Here is a 20,163-nt window from a genome sequence, read left to right on the forward strand (position 1 = left end):
AATACTTGCCAGAAGTCTGTGTAAAACATTGTCACTGGGAAAGAGCAATACATTAATAAATAGTTTGACGATGGTAAGAAACATAACTATTTAATGGGACTTATTGTCACTTTTGTTTTGTGCATTCCAAGAAGAAGTAACAAAGTGTACAAATTAATAATGCTCTAGGAGCATACAAAATATATTATATATTAGAGTAGAAACAAAAAGTGTACCAAGCATAAACAAAAATATCCTGTGTAAAAGGTTATGCCCACTACATTATATACCTTAAAATGCATTGTCCATTGAGAACTTTGGCTCTTCTCAGTTAGCAGAGTGGAGTTAGTGGAGTGGAGTTAACACACTCCAGGAAAATTCTAACGATTAGCGATTTACCACCAACAGGCAAGTCCCAATCAGCATGCCGATTAATGTGCACACACTATACACGATTACCTTCAGATCTGTGCTCTTCATCTGTCATAACCATCGACTGAAAAGATCATGACACCTGCCACTGTCACCCATCCTGCCTCTCCTGTCTCTGTGACCTGTGCCCTGATGCCTCCTGACACCTCCTCTCCCTGCAGTCACCATCTCTCTAAATCCACACGTGAGCAGCGAGTTCATGGTGTCCTCATATTGCTTGATTAGAATTCTTAGATAGGATATATCCCTGCTGAATGGGTTTCCCTCAGTGACTTACAGCTGAGAAGGTGGCTTGCGTATGTGTGTTAAGATTTCAATAACACAAACAGCAACAGCATGGAACTCGGCTGAAGTCCAGACTGAAACACCTTTAGCCCCATGGCAATATTTTACTCCAGTAGATGCCTACAGACAGAACTATAGAGGGACAGGCATAAAAGCAGATGAATAACTTTGAAAATTTTTTTATATATATGTTAGTCCGCTGTCCAGCCTGCAAAATTACAATAATGTAAGAACCAGTGTCTTACACAGATCAGCGCCCAGGAACCATCAGTTAGAGGACAGATCAAGACCCAGCTGCCTTCAGCATAATGGTGAAATTAGTACAAATCTCTGATGACAGCCATTTCACTGCTCAAGTAGCCCAGATGTTTCTTGGGCGTGAGTTCAGAGTTCAGGACAGACATAACAGCTGTGTTTGCAGGACGGAAGGCGGTGAGATGGGGAGATGACAGCGGACCCCCGGACACCAACTCCTTCAGTGACAGGAAAGTCACCCCTAATGCTTCATAGCTAAATTGTCATTCCAATTCTGCAGAGTGCATACACACTGCAGAATTGGAACAACATTGTTCCATCATTGAATGAGATTTGCAAGTCGGTTTGAAGATCTGGATCAATGATTTTATGTGCTTTGGAACGATAATTGTTCATCATTCCAGGGTACACACTACTTTGATATCGGGTCAATAAGACGATAAACGACTAATCGCCTGAAAACATAGTAGTGTGTACCCAGCCTTAGCCTTCAATCAGCCGAGACAGTAAAAAAGTTGACACACTCAAAAGTGTGACTCCTCATTTCTTTCCTTGTCTTTTTTCATGTTTCCTGAGTAAAGCAGTGAGGTTTTTTGCATTTATACTGGACAGGTATATCTTATCTTGTTCCCACATAGGATGTCCCGATGTTGCTTCCATAGGGATTAGCCCACTGGGAAAAGTGGTGTCTCCCCGTGGCTGCTCTCTACTACCTAAGGTAGCAGAAGTGAGAAGGTTGGCATATTGATTTGAGAAGGGCACACTAAAGGCACATCATCATCAGGGCATGACCTGAGAGCTGTCATCATAATCAGGTTAGCACTCAAACAGAAAGAAATCTGCTCCTACATTGGCAAGTCCTAGACACAGCCTACAGTATGGAGCTGGAACCAGCTCCCAAAAAGCTGAAGGACACCCATTCTAGGTAAGCCTTACTAAGAGATGTTAGATTTCTTTAGGTTTTAGTTATGTTCAGTATTTATTCTATTCTCCTTCTCAGTATGCTTGCGGAGCCTGTGTAAGGAATGAAGACTTATGTTTGGAGTTTATCCCTAAAGGAAATAGTCTGTTATAACACCCAAAACAGTCAATGAATTGATGATGATGAAATATTTTGTGTCTAAAAAAACATTCAGAAAACTCAAGGGGTTAAAAAGGACAAGAACCCACAATGGCATACTTGCATATTGTACAGGAATTGCCTCCAGAGGAATCCATAAAGCCAAGTGGGGCAAGCACATCTGATTCTAAAGAAGAGGAAGCTAGTGGAATCCAGGATAGGCAATCACATTACTCAAACATATTAATAAAACTATGGGGATACAGTATTCACAGTCTCCATCTACCTTGCAGGAAAACTTTTTCAGAGAAAAGCAGCATAAACACATAGTACACAGAATGATTCAGGAATTGTTGGATAAAGAATGGGATCAAATGGGGAAACAATATAATATGAAAAGACTGGACAGTTTGTATCCCTTTCAGGAACACGAGATTGCTAAATGGAATTCTGTACCCAATATACAGTAGATTCTGAAGTTGCTTGCTTATCCACAAAAACTACTATACCATTAGTGGATAGATGTTCATTTAAAGATGCTACGCATAGGAAACTGGGAAAATATTTTTTTTTTACAAATTGCATGTTTCTGCAGGTACTACAATTAAAGCAGGAGTAGCCATGGCTTCTGTTTCTGAGACAACCTGAATCTCGATTGGGCAATCTATATGCAGATACTCAGATACTCAAGAAAAAGTGAGTACACGATACTTGCTAATCAATATGGAGATAATGAGAAAAGAAACAACACTTCCTGGGTCAGGCATCACTAGATTTAATCACACTTTCATCTAGAAGTGTAGCTTTCACATTGGTGGCCAAATGAGCCCTCTGGTTACCTTCAAGGACAGCAGGCAGCTGAGAACCGATTAACTGCACTCTCCTTTGACAGGGGCATTTGGATAACAGACTGGATATTATGTTTCAAAAAGGTACAGAAAGAAAATGATACCAGTTATCTATAACTAGTATAAAAATCATTTTCTGCTTCTTCTTCAAGGAACAAGGCTCAAGGAAGCTTAGAACTTCCCAACCAGGCTAACCACATACCAGACAGTACTAGGCAATTCATCAAAGAGGCCCTTTCCAGGGAAGGAATTAGGACAACCAAGAAATCCACAACTATGGACTAACCCAGTCTCCCAACAACCCTGGTGGGTGGCAAGTTATGTGGAGGTTTGGATACTTACTACACAGGATGGGTGGGTCCAGGACATTGTAAGCAATTGGTACAAAATAGAATTTCAAAGAGTGCCCTAGAGAAATATTTTCGTAAAATCATTGAGCCCATAATCTATGCTGCAAATGGAAGCATTGTGCAGCTGTCTCCACTCTTTTGGAGAAACAGATAATTTGTCTAGTAACTAAAAATCAGTAGGGAATATAATTTTACTCCAAACTCTTTCTGGTATAGAAGCAGTCAGGAGATTTTGAAACTGTTCTAGATCTGAGAAGACTTAAACAGTTTGCAAAAACAAGACATTTCCGAATGAAGTCTGTAAACTCCATCCACTTAGCAGTAGAATAAGGAGATTACCTGAAATCAATAGATTTACAGGATACATAACTTCACATTCCAAATCCACCTCAACACCTCACATTCTTCAGTATACATTTCCAGTTTACGTGTCTACCATTTGACCTTTCAACTTCTCCGATAACATTCACGAAGGTTCTGGTGGTCCTAATGACCACTCTCAGGACACAGGGAATTGCAGTGTTGCCGTATATGGACAATATTCTGGTAACAGGAAATTCCAAGACTCTCTAGGCATTTCTGCACAAACATGGCTGGATCATAATCTCCAACAAGAGTCATCTTGTGTGATCTCAACAGCTGCAATTCTTGGGAATACAAATATATCAGTGAAAGACAGAGAATCAATGTCACAAGAGAGAATCCAAAAGATTCAACAACTGGCTTATCTAATCCAATCTCAACAGAATTCTTCTGTGTGGGAATGTCTCAGGCTCTCAGGTATGTTCTCCTCAACCGTAAGTGTCCTACGATGGTAAAGCTGGCTGGATGAAGACTCTACAACTAGAAGTACTCAAACAATGGGGGTCACAATCTGAAATTAATGAATTCCCATTTAAGACTTACACAGAGCACCATCTGAACTGATGGCTAGATTCAATATTAAAGGAAATGGAAGTACCCTTCTCAGAATAAGAATGGACTGTGGCAACGACAGATTCCCTCTCCAAAGTTTGGGATGCACATATGTATAAAGAAATAATACAGAGTGTATGGAATCAAAAGGAAAGTGATCACATGCAAACATCATGAAAGCAAGATCTGTGTTCCTTGCAATACAACATTATATGTCTCATTTGCAACACATTTAAGGATTTTTTTCAGACAGACAATCAGATGCTGGAAACATTCATAAACAGAGAAGGAGGCACCATGAGCAAACAAATGATGGTGGAGACATCAGCAATCATATCATGGGCAGAAAATCTAAAATCCCTCTTCATGTATTAGGAAAGGACAAAAAGGTGGCAGATTATCTCAGTCGGTATCGGATACATCCAGGAGACAGATCGATTAACAGCGAAGTATTTCAACATATATTAGAGAAGTTTGGGGTCCCGATCACAGATTTGAAGGCGGCAAGTGAAAATACCAATGTAAAAAGATACAATTCCCATTACAAGGACTTATAGCATAGGAAACAGATGCTCTGACAAAGCCTGCAATGTTCAAACTGAGGTATGTGTTCCCTCCTGTTCCTATAATTACACATACACTGAACAAAAAAAACAAAAAAGAAAAGGGAAGCAGCGGAAGTAACACCAATTTTTAGATTTTCACTTTGCAGCTCCGATTTGCAGTAGCATGAGAAATGTTTGTGGAACAACTATAGACTCCACCTACTTGGCCAAATCTTCATCAGGGCCCAGTGATGTCATTCGCCTAAAATGACAAAATTCAAGGTCTTGATTTGCTTGGTTACAGAATCTGTGACGTCTACTTAATGTTTTGGGGATGTAATATAAACCCAGTAAACTACAGAAGAGAAAGGTTTCCCCTAGCAATGAGGGTCAAGCTATTTACAAAACAGAGCTGTAGTTGTCACTACAGAATAAAAGGAGCCAGAAAGGTGGCTACATTGGACAAAATGCCTTTATGGCACAGATAATAGGGGGAATTCAATTCCCCTTCGAATTAGCACGGCATTAAAACTATTACCGTAGTTTTAACCCGGTTTTAAGCCGGCGTTGAAACTACCGTAATAATGGTAATAATGCGCAGGACGCGTTACTTTTACCCGTACCGCAGAAAATTGAATTCCCCCTAATGTGTGAGACAAACATGAATTGTGGATATGTTATTAATATTGCCAGAAAAAGGAGCTTGCTCAAAAGCCCAGATAGTCAAGGACAGGGATTTTTCTTTAGGGTGATGAAGGGGTTTTATTTTCGGAATTTTTTTAAAGTACAATTTAAAAGTTGTTTTCACTAAAAATAATGCAATTGTTCCTATGCAAAAAAAAAAATACTTTTGGGGGGGGGGGGGTTGTTTTTTTTTTATTTTATTTGCTGTTTGGATTTTGTGGAGTGGATAAAAAACAGTTTTCAGGTTCAATGCCAACAAACTTGACCCATATTCAGTTCAGTATTTAAATGTATGTCATGTATTTAATATATTAGTGGGTGGCTATTGATGTTCAGTGCTTGTATAGGTCTAATTATCCAATTCAAAAATGCAAACACATGAAGCAAGGTAATTGAACTTGACAGAGACTTAAACAGAAAGGTCAACATTGACCAAACAACATTGTAAAAAATGTCTTTGAAGGTTTTTTCCTTGTGAATATTTGAAACAAGATGCTTAATTTGATTTAACAGACTTAACAAGTAAACCTTTGACCTTTCAAAAACCAGGCCAGCTGTGTCAGCGTCCTAATGTGTGTCCAATTTTACAGACAGCAGATAGTCAGTAATAGATTCTTCAAAATATGCTGACAAATGGAGGGCAGCTGCCCAAGAAAAGGATATGGAAAGATCTTAGACATTGTCTACTGCTATTAGGATAAGCAAAGTAGATGAAAAACCATTAAACTTTACCACTCAAAAGTTAATACAGAAAAACTATGTGAACATGATCTCTGAGCCAGAAAACAAATAAAAAAAAAATTATATATGTGCAATAATGAATTATGTTGGTAGGCAAGGCCTATACTCTGTTGCACACCCTATGACTGTATAGTCTATCATTTCAGAGCAATTTGGTCCTACCATAAAACATTATCAAAAGGACAAAGCCTAAGATTCTTATCTCAAATGAAACACATTTTTTTAAATAATGTTTTCCTCTTGCACTGCTATACATGTTTTCTATGATACAGGCAAAACAAAGGTTCTCAAAACATGTTTAGGTACTGGACATGTAATACAGTCTACAGAGGCTGTGGACTAGAAAAACAAAATTCTAGATGACGGCATTTAGTTCGAAACCATTTGAAAAACCATTGTGACCATTTGGCCACTTATTTGGTTTGCCCAACCAGACACTCTTGACAACATTTCTTTAATACCCTTTTCAAGATATGATTGAATTCCTTCACAAGTAATTTTTGCATTTGTGAAACTGGCTGCATCTGTCACTTATGTAAGATCCCCACTCTGCAAAAATTGTTGGCAGTCCTTTGGCAAGTATATTTTACTCAAATAAGATATGCCATGTACAGTGAACAGCGCACTCTTTATGAAGAAAAAACACCTAGTAGAAAGTGCCAGCTGTCACACTTGTGCACAGTGGAATTTAAATTACTTAGGGCACCATGAACAAATTAAAGATTGTTTCTCCTCTATAAATAAGATTACATGTTAACCTCACCAATGTAATGTTAATAAAAAAACTACAGAACAACTATTCTTAAAATCAGTCCACATTTAGCTCTATTGAAGTGCTATAGACAGATGGACTCCGACAGCACCACAAACCAGATTCAGGTAACTTGGGGTGTGTAACAGGGAAGGTGATTGTGTGGATGCACCAATCTTGTTAAACGTGAGGACAGGATTTATTAATAATGGGTTGCCCACAGTGGACAACTCTTTTAACGTGGTATACTAGTTAGGCTAGGTTAGCTAGTGCCTCTATAATGGCTGTGTTGCTATTTCGGAGATCGGAGGATAAAATGCAACATGATGTACCATCATTCTAAAGGCCAAGCCCCGTCACTGCAAACCAAATACTAACCATTACTGGTGACAACATGTCCAATCCAATAAGAAAATTAGTTGCTCAACAATGTTTTGGGCTGTGGATCTCTTAATACAGATAATTATTTAGAACATGTATAACTATTATTATTGCATTACAAAGTACAAAGGCTGCTCCTTCTGACTTTGCCAAAACTAGAATATCGTCAAGACACGGTCACAAACTCACTCCTCTTTCCCTGAATGCCGCTATGAGAACTATAAGGATCTTGGTGAATGTTCTTGGAGATGTGGAAAGGCAAATGAACTGGAAGTGGCGCCCCTGAATGCAAAATCTTAGAAATCTCTGGTGATGGAATGTGATCGGGATATGAAAATATGCATCCTTTAAGTCTATTGCTGTCAGAAAATCTCCTGTTTCTACTGCTTTGAGAATTGAGTTGACAGATTCCATCCAGAAATGTTTTGCTCACACATAGCAGTCGAGAGACCTTAAAACTAGCACTGTCCTGAAGGCACCTGATGGTTTCCGGACGAGGAACAGTCTGGAATAGAACCCCATTCTGGGCTCCTCTTTCATTTCTGCGTTATTATCCGACTCTGAATCCCATTCCTGGGTAGAGCTGAATGTTTCAGAGGACGGCCCTGGCCTCATTTCCTCTATATCTTCCACTATAGGGGCCCTGTCCCTTGTTGCTCTCTGTTCTGGGGCCTGAAAATCCTGCATTGTTTTAACCATCCATGAAAAGAACTGCCTGAATTGTTCAGGGGGGGGGGGCAGGCTCCTCTACCGTTTCCAGGGTGCATGGCACACATAACGGCTCTGTACAATCCTTCGGCAATCTACCATCACAAGCTGCACACACACGATTTTTCACTTTGCATTTTCTTTTTCCCTGCACAAACTCCACAGGAGGTACTGTAAACAATCAGAAAAGGAACTAAGAAAACTATCCTAAGAGTAATAAAAACCCCCTTACTAAGGGCTTATCTTGGGGTGTCCTTCAGCTCTTTTGGGGTGGGCTCCTGATCCATAGTGCGCTTATCCAGATGGCTGCTAACTCCTGCAACATCCAACACCAAGCAAAACACTGAACCTCATATGTAATGGGCTGCAGCTGCTTATATAGGATACCCGCTCTTGACGTCAACATAGCGAGTCTTAGCAAATTAATTATGGAACCCAATTCCATCCTGACAGGCGAGTCTGAACGGAGAACAGAATGCGCATGCGCGTGTCCTCCGTGCACAACCGCCGGGAGTCTCAATGAATCAGAGAACTCCCGTCCAACTGCCCGACTGGAACTGCACACAGCAGTCAGCATAGAGGAAGCCAGAAATCTCAACAGGTAAGCCCTCTAGAATAAAATAAAAACAATAAACACTCCACTACACTAGCCTGTCCTAACACTGCTGAGACAGGAGGAAGAGACACTGAGGAAGAGGAGAGGCTAAATTATATAGGGGCCAGGTGGGACAAAATTCTTCCTGTCTACACTAGCTGATTAGGGATTAACCCATTATAAGGGCTGCAATGGAGTAGGGAAAGGAAATCCTGTTTATAAGATGGTCTAGTCTTAGGTTTTGCTCCTAATTCTTTAGTACTCGGGGAAAGAGTCTCTGTAACTCTATAACAAATGAGTATGATTAGAAGCATCTCGCTGTTTTTCTCTCTATATTTATAGTCAGTTCTATGTGATGGATTTCTAGTTTGAGGGGTACGTGATGAGTAAGGCCTGTATCTGGTCCTATTGGATTGAGACCTATTTCTATATATCCGAATCTTAGTCAACCTATAATCCTCAAGGTCCCTGTGAAACTTTGTCTAAGTCAAAATGTTTTTCATAATCATCTACACGGGATTTAATAATCTTATCACACTCAATGAAAGTTTCAACATTTTTGAAAGGTTCTAGATCTGCTTTTAGTGTTTCAATTTCTAGTTCCATAGCTTTCAATTTTTTGTCACAATACCGAATAAGAAGTTTCATTAGGAAAATGGAACATTTATCCAGAGTAGAATTCCATTCTTGCAATAAAAGAGGGTCATCAGTAAAAAACAATGTTTTGAAAATCCTGAGCCCTCTAGGGACCATATTTTGATCTACACATTTTTGCAAGCTAATTCCATCCCACCAATGTCTACTTTAAGCCTTCAAAAGATTTTCAAGTTTATATAGCTGTTTAAACATAGAAAAATCATTCCTTGGTGATGAAGAATATTCTGGTTGGAATATAAGGAACCATTAAGCCACTTCCCAGATTTGCAGAAGCCATCTAAGCCATGTACATTTCCCACAAGCTAGCCTATAACAATCAGGACTGTCCCACAAAGATCAAGGCCAGTGGGAGTCATGGTTAAATTTCTACAGGCAAATATATATGTGGACCAGCACTGAGAACATTAACCAATTTCACTACTTAGGCTTCATGCCCAAACTGTACCTCAAGAAACCCCACAATTATCCAGATTATTGAAGCAGGCCACTTTCAGCAGGGAGGTATTTTTCCAGGATCATGGTTGAGTAAATATCTTTTTTTATTTATGGCCATTACATGAGAAAAACAAAAACAAAAAAAAAAAAAAAAAGAGCTGCTTTCACTTAATTACAGGTTTAGTGTATGTTTCATATATATTGTAACCGGGTTAGGGGAACAGGTGAGATCTCCTGGGGAAGATGGTAGTAGCCGAGAAGTCACACAAGTCCAAGGTTTTGGTACAAATGGCCTCAGCCAGTTTTATTAAGCAGAAAAAATAAAGAAAACTTTAAAGTAAACACCTTGCCTGTTCGGCACCAACTAAACACATGTTGTTCCCGAATGTCAAACTAAACAAAAACATTTGAAGTTCCAGCACATATCATTTTCTCAGGCTATCAGGCTATCTCCTACCTATAGAGACCCTGCAGTCCCTTTCCCCAGGCAGAGCAGAGGCTCAGACTGATAACACTGACCTTCTCTTAAATACACCTTACAGGTGCAACCATTAATCAGTCTGCTGTTAGACTGGAAGATCAGAAGATCTACACCAGGCCTTATAAATAGCTCCCATCCTTTTCTATTCATTTATACCCCAGGGACCCTTGGCAGCTATTTCCTTCCTATACAAAATCCCCTTTGGGTTTCTAAAACATGTTGGTCAGAAACCTGGGACAAACATACCTACCCAAAAATACCACACCCAGTGTTGTTTTAGAATATATATATATATATATATATATATATAAACAATTTACATGTTGAAGTATTTCTAAACACTTCCAAGGGACAACTAATATATTAGTACTAGACCCAGGATGTACAGAGCGAAGGGTATGAATGTGTTTACAAATAGCAGATTATAGTAGTTTATAAGTAATATTTAGATTTTACTTGTCACATGCATGTATATCAAATGCTGTTTTATGCAGGAGCGGAGTATATTTCCCCTATAATTTTCTCTTAGAGGAAAGCTTTTTGGATGCTGATTTAAATGAAAGTAACCCAATCTGTCAAATGAAGTCATTTCACAAGTCATCACAAAACCTGTCAATTGTTTGAGAAGCTCACATTTATAACCCAACTGGGATAATGTCTGATTTTGTGAAGTATTTCCTGTAATTGAGAGATACTGCACAGCATGAAATAAACTGGTATAAGAAGCATTGGTATCATAATAATGAGATGCTTAGTCAACAATATTTTTCCAGTGATTTATGGGAGACTGTGACATTTTAAGGAGAGTTCGCTTAGGGATAGATGACATTTTAAGGACAGAGTCTAAATGCAGCAGCTTTAATGACCATTGGTAAAAGGACTACTCGTTCTTCCAAAATAATGTCTTTATAGATTATATCATGGGTTTATATTCCTTAAGTTTACTATAAAATGATTAGCTAGCTCTCCTGAGTAAAAGTATACAACATGTGCAGGTTTTACTCAGGGTCTAATATAGTTATACAGCCAATGAACAAAAACATACAATTTAGGTTTGAAAGTTTTGTGTTTCCAAATGCAATGGCGTGACTGCACATAGATCTTTAGGGTATGAGAAAAAGTAGACAGAATGAGCGAACACAATTGAGGGCTAGTTCCTTTTTCTGTGGATTTGGTGTCACATTCATTCTGCGACAATCCAGACACTTGTCTGATCATCTGATTTGCATGCAAAATGTGTCAGCGCAATGCAGACAAGTTTTCTTGGTGCCATTGAAAAGGTTTTTGGAGCAGAAAAAAGTGTAAGGTTTTTTAAATTATATATTGGATGCTCACATTGAAAAAGGTACAAGACAACATATTATGACAAGTGAATATTTGTTGGTGCCATACTTACAATATCAAACTTCTGTGTCATATTCCCTTGGATGTCGAGTAAATACACCTTCCCATTATGAGTCCCCAAGGCCAAGAACTACAAGAGAGAAAAAAAAAACAGATAAAAGACATTGTGGTGATTATTCATGTAAAGCATTTCCCAAAAGTAGGAAAGCTAGACTATTCCACATCATTATTGCTACAAATTGCTGGTAAGGCATATTACCAGAACCCTTATCAACTGACAAATATTGGTATGTTGCTTGTTTCAGCACTGCCTGCTGGCAACTCATTAACACTGCAGTGTCCTGGAAACAAATCAGGGCTACAAAGATTTATAAAAATAGACAGATGGCAATCATCTATTGAACAGCCAACATGTTATTGCAGGCATAGTCCAAGATGTAGCCTGCGAGCAGAATTTAAGTGTGTTGTATGGCAAGCCACAATATAATATGCAAATTATCAAATGTCTTTATTCACATAACAGGGCAAATTGGATGGCATAGTCATGTTAAATGTAGTCACAAATGTCACCAGTTTAAGTAAAGCATTGTTGACACAAAAGTACAGAATAAATTACTGGATAGGTCATGGTGAAGGCAATTATATCTGATTGGGAAACAAAACAGAATTAGTATTAGAAAAAAAAAAACAGACAACAACCTAAGTAAAGATGAACCTACACATGCATACATTATCTAGACAGATAACAAGGTGGACATAGAAAACAGTATAACTTAGATGGGAATGGGACGGACAAAAACATATAGGACAAGGTATTGATGATAATAGTACAGATGGAGATAGTATGCATAATAAAATAGCATAAGTAGAGATGGAATGTATGAAAACATAGTGTAGGTGAAGGTGGTAAAATACTGTAGATGGAGATGAGCCTGATGAAAACAGCTGAGGCAGGTATGATGAATAAGGATGTCATTTTGGCAGCCATATAAATAAAGTAAAACCCAACATGTCAAAATACCATTTAGAATCTGGAATACCACATTTCATATACACACACAAATTACTAAATAATTAAATTGCTATCTTTTTGACACGTGATGCAAATGATTGTACAAATATGGAAGACCAGTTACTGATCAGCAGATCTGGGAGTTTGCATTTCCAGTTTGTGTCAGTTCCTTGAACGATCTGCTGATCAGTATTTGTGCATTCATATTTGTACAAATGCTTACCTTACATATTTCAAAAGGATAACAATTTCATTGCTTTGCTCTCTCCATGTTTGTGTGGGTTTCCTCCCAAACTCCAAAAAACATACTAGTAGGTTACTTGGTTCAGACAAAATGAACCCTGTGTGAGTGTCTTTTTGTGTGTGTGTGTGTGTGTGTGTGTGTGTGTGTGTGTGTGTGTGTACTTGCATTCCGATACTTGTGTAGACAGTTCAATGCCCATACACCAACATTGCGGGGACCTTGGTTGTAGAGTGGACAAGAAAAATCATGTCCCCACAAAGCTTACCAAGGCTAGTCAATGCAAGGGACCTTGCTGTTATATACACATAAAAGTGTGGCAAGCCCCTGCGAGTCACTTTGTTGGACCAAATGTGTGTGTGTGTGTGTGTGTGTGTGTGTGTGTGTGTGATGTGGTGGTGAGAGTGCGCCACAACTAGATTTCAGTGGACCATCCATATGTATGTCCCACTACAAGCAGAAAGAGTAGGAGATTGCAGGTTTCCTGGCTTTTTTACACCAAACGGGGATAAGATACGGCCGCATCCTTCTGCTGCTGCTAGTTAAGTGAGTACAGTGGAGCATGACAACACGTTGTTGGCTCCAACTATAGTCTGGAGAGCAGTGGAGATAAGTATGCCCCTGACATTTCAGAGGAGAGTGGTTCAGACACCAACTGTGATACCCCATTGCCCGGCAGTGGAACAAAATGCAGGTACCTAGAGATGTGTTCTATGCCCAACCTGATGGCTGCAGCGTTTTAAACACAAGTGGTCAGAAAGATGGCGCATGTTTATCCAAACGCTATCCAAAAATAGCGATGGCTCCAGGGCATATAACAAAAAGCATTATGCCTGTATGTTGAGAAGCCCCTCTCTAAAATAGCCCAGCATATGGAGCATGTTCACCGTAATGAACCTGAAGCAGCCTGGGCCATGAAATTCCCCAAGCACTCGAAAGAAAGTTGCATGCAATTGGCACATCTTCACAATAGAGGCAACTTTGCACACAACGATGAACAGATAAGGACTGGATGTGGCTATCTGGTGCCATGCACACTTCCAACAAAGAGATGGATGCCAAAGGCTTCAAGCACTGTGCAGCCTTCCAAGACTTGTTGGCAAGAAAATACATGGGCGCTACATGAAGAGATGTAAGCTAAACCGAAGGGGCAACAAACCCAAACTTTTCAAGAACAGTCCAGTCTCTATGTGTCTTTGCTCAGCCTGTTCTACCCGACATCAGAGGTGACTTTTGGAAGCTCTTGAGCGACATGTCCCAGATGAAATCTTACTCACAGTCAAAAGTTACCAATGCATCATGGAGATGGGACAGCTTCTCTTCAACCCGGTCGGTTCAGATGTTGGCAGGCACGAGTACATCCATCAGAAGCTTAGAGAAATGGGCAGGTTACTGTTACAGAGCTACCCTTTTGAAGAAAAGGGAAGATTTTGCCATACCATCAAACTTTCTGTATGTAGCAGATGCTGTCAAGTTCTTAGCTGGCTATGACAAGGAGCCAGGTACATTTAAGGCACGCTCGTTGGCACTGATGGTCTGGCACGGTTTGCAAAAATTATCGAGCATTGTAAAGTGCCGAGCCATGATGGAGGGCTGCAATGCCGCAGTAGAAAACGCATTCAACTTCAGAAAGACCTATTAAGGGAAATGGAACGAGTTAATCTCACTGGCTGCCTTGAAAACTCTTAAGGAGTCGAAGTGGAACATGCCTAAAGCTCTTACCTTTCACTGAAGATGTGAAAATGATGTACTTGTATCTTGTTGAGAAGCAGCAAGCAGATTGAAGCAATTTATCCACCAAGCCTATGATGAACAACTGGGCACCTGCTTGCAAAAGTCACCTTGACACAGGTGATCTTGTTCATGCAAAGAAGGGTAGGTGAAGTTTCTAAGATAATGCCCACTACCTTTTCCTCAAAAGATAGTTCAGATCTCCACAAAGATGTGGCCCTAGCAATGTCATTTCCAATGTAACCAAGTCTGTGGATATCAATGTATTGGAATATTAAGACTTGCAACGCAGACAAACCAATCAGCAACCTTAGCAGTTTGTGGGGATGATTTCTTCTAATCTACTTACAGACAGAAGTTATTAAAAAGTTTCCTAAAAACTGTTTAAAATCCTCAACATCACTAACCTTAATACATAAGACTGTTGACTGAGTATATTGTGGCTGTTATATGTGAATTTCATGTGTGCTATAAGTTGGTAGTTTTATCAAGTTGTTTTTAGTTTTAATACTGAATGAGCCAATTGCTCTTATTTGTATAAACTACTCATGGTTTATTAAGGTGCCTGCAACACATAATATTTGATTAAAGTATCCACTGCAGCGGTGTTTCATTTGTTGTCCTTTTTGTTTGGTTTGGTCTTTGTGGAGATGAAGTGATGTCTCCATGATACAACAGCAGCAGGTTGGATATAATCTAAACTAAAACAAACTATATAGATTAGATAACTACATATTAGCACCGGAGTTTGCCGAATGTTATTATTTGTTTTTGAGTTGCATTGATAGGATACATATAAAAATTTTAAGTGCCTCTATTGAACAGCCCTTATAGGGTGGACAATCTATTCATTAAGCGCAGGATACTACCATAGCCCACAATGTTAATTTGTGAAACTGGTAAATTGGCAAGTCCTCAGCAATACATTTCATTAACAAAGATGGTGATCGTGTCCCTTTGTCAAAGGTATTAATGACCTTGACTATATAGATAATAACTCTCATACCCAGGTGGTATCTACATTTTGCTGCCTAAGGCATTAACTACAATCCTGTCTTTTATAGTAAACTGAAATGTTTTGCGTAATACACAATTGAAAATAATCTGTTTTGATTAACATTTTCATGAATCAACAGCTTTCAATTTTTAGTGCATATATTAAAACATTATTGTTACAGAACATTTTATACCATAATGAATCAATCATACTCCTAAATGTAACAGTGTCATTTCCAAAATAATTTCTCCAAGACAGGTGAACTACTGTGGTAAATAAAAAAATTTGTGTGAAAGTGTAATACTGCAATTTTGTGCCATCTACTTAAAGCTACGCATTCATGTTACAATCAAATTATGCATTTCTTAAAATTGCTATAAAATTTCATCCAAATGTCATGTTTTGTGAACACTATACAAATAAATTGTAAATAGAAGATCAGTTCACATGACATTGTGATAGGACTATTATTTCCTCCATCCATGCTGTTGGATTACAGCATTTGTGGTGTGTAGTAAAACGATTCTACCAGATCCATAGATCCATGTATGGTGACATTGCAGAAAACATCACATGATCGTAATACAAACTAAAAAGATCATACTGGGTGTGGGTAGAATAATTTTTTGTGCTTTTTAATGAATAGTAAAAAAAAAAAAAAAAAAAAAAAAAAGGGCACAATTTTTTTTTTTTTAATTCACACCAAGAAGTCATACTTACAAATAAGTACACCAAGAACTTATCCAGTAATGGTCAGAAACTCAAATATTAAAAATAAAAATGTGGCAGAAATATTCTGAATGTTTACTGGGTTTGTGCTGCTATGGAAAAAACTAGAATCTCCCTTTGTTAAATATTATTTATCCTGACTGACTAATATTGTATCCGTAAACTATAATAAAAGCTAACTTTCTAATGTTTCACATGTAACAGTGTCTAAGGTGAGGTCATCATGGAACTCAAAAGGAGAAAACATCAAAGAACTATAATGGCTGGCAATATCTCTGCATTAATTTAGTCCACAGCAAAACAAGTGAGCAACTGCAGATCAATTAACTGAAAATGTCAACCTGTGGCACAAGCAGCTAGTTTATTCAAAAAACAATCTGATTATAACCTCACAGAGCAGACTATCCCAGTCAGGTTGCCGCGCATAACCCACTCATCGTACCAGGCAATGTACCGTTGAGAGTTTAGTGGTGCAAAGAGCAATGGTAATGGACTACAGAACAGCGTTGAAGGGTGGGATGGGCAGAAGAGTCAACCTTCAGCATGTTCTCAACAAACAAACAAGTGCATATGTAGTGCCAACCTGAATAAAACCTCTACTGCCCTGAGTGCTTGTTTTCAACAGTGAAGGGTTCGGATTGTTTTGTGATGATATGGGCACATTTTCCTGGCACGGTTTGAGTGCAGTAATTCCCTGAGAAGACAAGGTAAGTGCTAATCACTATTTAATGGTACGGAGGTATCCCAATCACCCCATGTTGCTGCATTTCTTTCCTGATGCGTGCGATGTCTTCCAGGATGACAATACACAGAGTATTCATGGTTTGATGAGCATCATACTGATGTTATCCATTTGTCATGGCCCTCTTAGGCTAATGGAGCATTTATGGGATATTCTGAAATGATGTACGAGAGCATTTTCCACAACCATCACCCAGGCATCAGTTGTACGACTTTCTTGTGGAAGAATGGTGCTGTATCATTGGTAGACTCAATGCAACAGTGCATATGGACCATACTAAAATTATGAGCAATTAGAATACAAATATTCATATATGTTTAATGCAAATTCTCAAAATACAGTATTAATAAACCAATTGCAACTATACTAAAAGAAAAATGTAAACCAAAAGAAAAAAGAAAAATAGCGTGAAGAAAATAATCAGAATACTAAATGAGATATTTACTAAACATCAAAAAATGCAACAGTGACTTTTATCCACAAATGTGCCTAATTACCTACTACGTGTATTTCAGGGCATAAACCCATTTCCCAATCCTTGGAGCTGCCTGCATTAAAGGGTATTGTGCGCACTTTTGTGGGTTTGGGTAGTTGCCTGAAATTTGCATAATGCAAGCAATAAAAAAAAAACCGCCACTTCAAATTCAATCTCCTACCACTTTAGAATATCTTGTGATTAATTCCAACTTTTATATTTTTGTCATAAAATATGCTAGGTTTAGACTAAATTTGTGTCTTAAATTAACCATGAGAGTGAGGGGGCATTGGAACAGTCTTTATTAGATGTGTCACTATTATGAATTTTAATGTTTTTATTCATTTGGTTGAAACTGTCCATTCCCATATAAAGCCTAAAAGGTGCACAATGCTTCCCACTGAAAGTGATGGATGAAGCCCCACCACTGCCACTCGGAGAGCATTGAAAAGTCGCATCAATTTCTGTTGCAAGTTGAATAATGGTGGAAAAACAGGGAATTAATCTTGTACTGCAAAACAAAATGGTGTTTGGGAACTCCCAAATCCAACCCCAACCATCTTGGCCCAGAAATCCATGCCGTTCCATGAAAAAATGGGTTTGATGTCACAAAATAGCAATTGCACTTATTAATGAGCCTTACTCTGAATAATTGTATTCAATTATCAAATCAGAAAACATGAAGAGGTATACCAAAGTACGACAGGAGAACCTTGGCATTCATCTGAAAAAATTAAGTGTGCATCTCAGTATTCTGCTTCACCCAACTGGACTAGTGTCGGATCTTTTAAAACACAAATATGAAATTTATTCTCTACATGCACACATATTTGAACTTTAGTCTGTAATGACTTTACAAAAAAACTGGAATACTTAAAGTATCTTTTTTTATTTTTTTTATTTTTTTTGTAACAAAAAGACAAAACCTTATCCACGAAATTTAAAGTGAAGTCTATTTCAGGGGAAAAAAAAAAAAAGTTGTTTATATTTATCAATCTCCTATGGAGCATTAATACACTAGTACATTCAGTAAATCTGGGACTAACTATTGCCAATCCTAACAAATTACATTTAATTCACTGGTTTCAATCACGGTTCATTGCCATCTATAATGAAATGCTCAATTCTAGAGCAATTGCTAACAGTGTCAGGCTCATTTTAACATATATAAAAAAAATGACCTTTCAGTATAGTCCTGTACAGAGTGCATTAATAAACATAATTACATGGAAATGTAAATATCTGCTTATATCTGTAATTTCCAAGAGCAAAGCAAAAAATTTCAATAATTATAATAATAATAAATAATAATAATAATAATAATAATAATAATAATAATAATAATAAAATAAAATGAGAGCAAGCAGTTCATTATCAATTCATACCTTACATTGCCTCGCTCTCCTGCAAGGTTGCCCTTTTTTTCAGGAAGAAAAAAAAAGGAAAGTCCCCGGGGTAAAAAAATCAATAGTTGTTAATAAAACATCAGGTGTGCTGACATAACTAGGTATGACTATTCCAGTGCACAGGCCTGCTTGAATGCACCGGGTGCCATGACGATTATTCATCCAGAGCAGACAGCCAGCCTGGTGAAAATATGATGCTTTAGAGCTCAAGGGAGGCGGATAAGTGGGTAAACACGAAAATAAGGATAATGATCATTTGGACACAACAATAACAGTATGCAGAAAAAGAAATAGAAGAAATGTGAAATGCCACTAATGTCATATATTTAAAGGGAACTCATTCAAATACTATTTGCAGTAATTATCTTTTTTCACAAAGTATTTACTGTTATTTGGTGAGTCCCTGTCTGCTGTCCAGCTATCAGTGGTATGAAGCCTTCGAGCTACAGCCATTCCGGGTTAGGTCTCTTATTCCGCATGACACTTAATTTAAAGGACCGCCCGTCTGAGACTTCTTAAATAGTGTAAACTTAAATTAAGGTGGATAACGCGACTAATTAAAGATTAGAAGTGTTTTATCGAAACTATGATTTTTCTACAACTCTTTATGAAATCCAAGCGAGTATTTCTTTATAGTAATTCTGTCCCTGATGGCACGGTTCCATTACAGTTAACTGATTATGCTTCATATTTATCTAAAAAAATAGAAACTAGACAGAGAAACAAATGTTCTCTGTACAGAATGACTGGGGTGCATAAGATTTGGTAAACATTTTTGGTGGTCTCATGAGGATGTTTAAATGCTTGGCCTTTTCCAGGTCTAAAAAAAAAAAAACCTCAGGATTCATAATCGTCCAATCGTTTCAGTGTTCAGGGGAAAAAACTAAATAAAAACTCTTTCTCTGTCACACAAGAGCACTGTATGCAACTCCACCGTTCATGTACATAAAAGCACCTGTGTGTACAAGCCCTTCAAAGAAAGTGCAAAGAAAGCCAACTTTAAAAAATAAATAAAAAAAGTGAGATAAATAAAAGCTTTCAAAAACTTAGTAGTGACATAAGCAAAAATATTATTGGCCAAACTGTTTTTCTTTTTATTAAATACACTGTTCAATTAACATCCATTTTGTAAATAGAAATTAAAATGTTATGCTTATAAATTTTCCAACTAAATACTATATAATGATGCACACATGTGAATTAACATCAACATTTACAACACAAGTAGTTGCAATATTTAAAAATAATTGTAAACCGAACAGAATGCAATACAATGGTCTCCAAGATCAAATGATTGCGTAATACCTACAAATAAACAACTTTAAAGATTTTTAATAACCTCTAACCTCTTGTACTACAAGACTTGTACATCTCATGACTGTAA

At 37.9% G+C, this 20,163-nt stretch overlaps 1 protein-coding gene across 1 annotated transcript in view; it reads right to left on the reverse strand.

Moving 5' to 3' along the window:
• VPS41 (VPS41 subunit of HOPS complex) overlaps nt 1-20,163 on the reverse strand; it is a 199,865-nt gene that overhangs the window by 142,186 nt on the left and 37,516 nt on the right. Inside the window, exon 4 of the mRNA XM_075212579.1 lies at nt 11,499-11,576. Coding sequence (XP_075068680.1) covers nt 11,499-11,576 — 78 coding nt within the window. The remainder of the gene's footprint in view (nt 1-11,498; nt 11,577-20,163) is intronic.

The sequence above is a fragment of the Mixophyes fleayi genome, chromosome 5 (assembly GCF_038048845.1).
Source record: "Mixophyes fleayi isolate aMixFle1 chromosome 5, aMixFle1.hap1, whole genome shotgun sequence".
NCBI lineage: Eukaryota > Metazoa > Chordata > Amphibia > Anura > Limnodynastidae > Mixophyes > Mixophyes fleayi.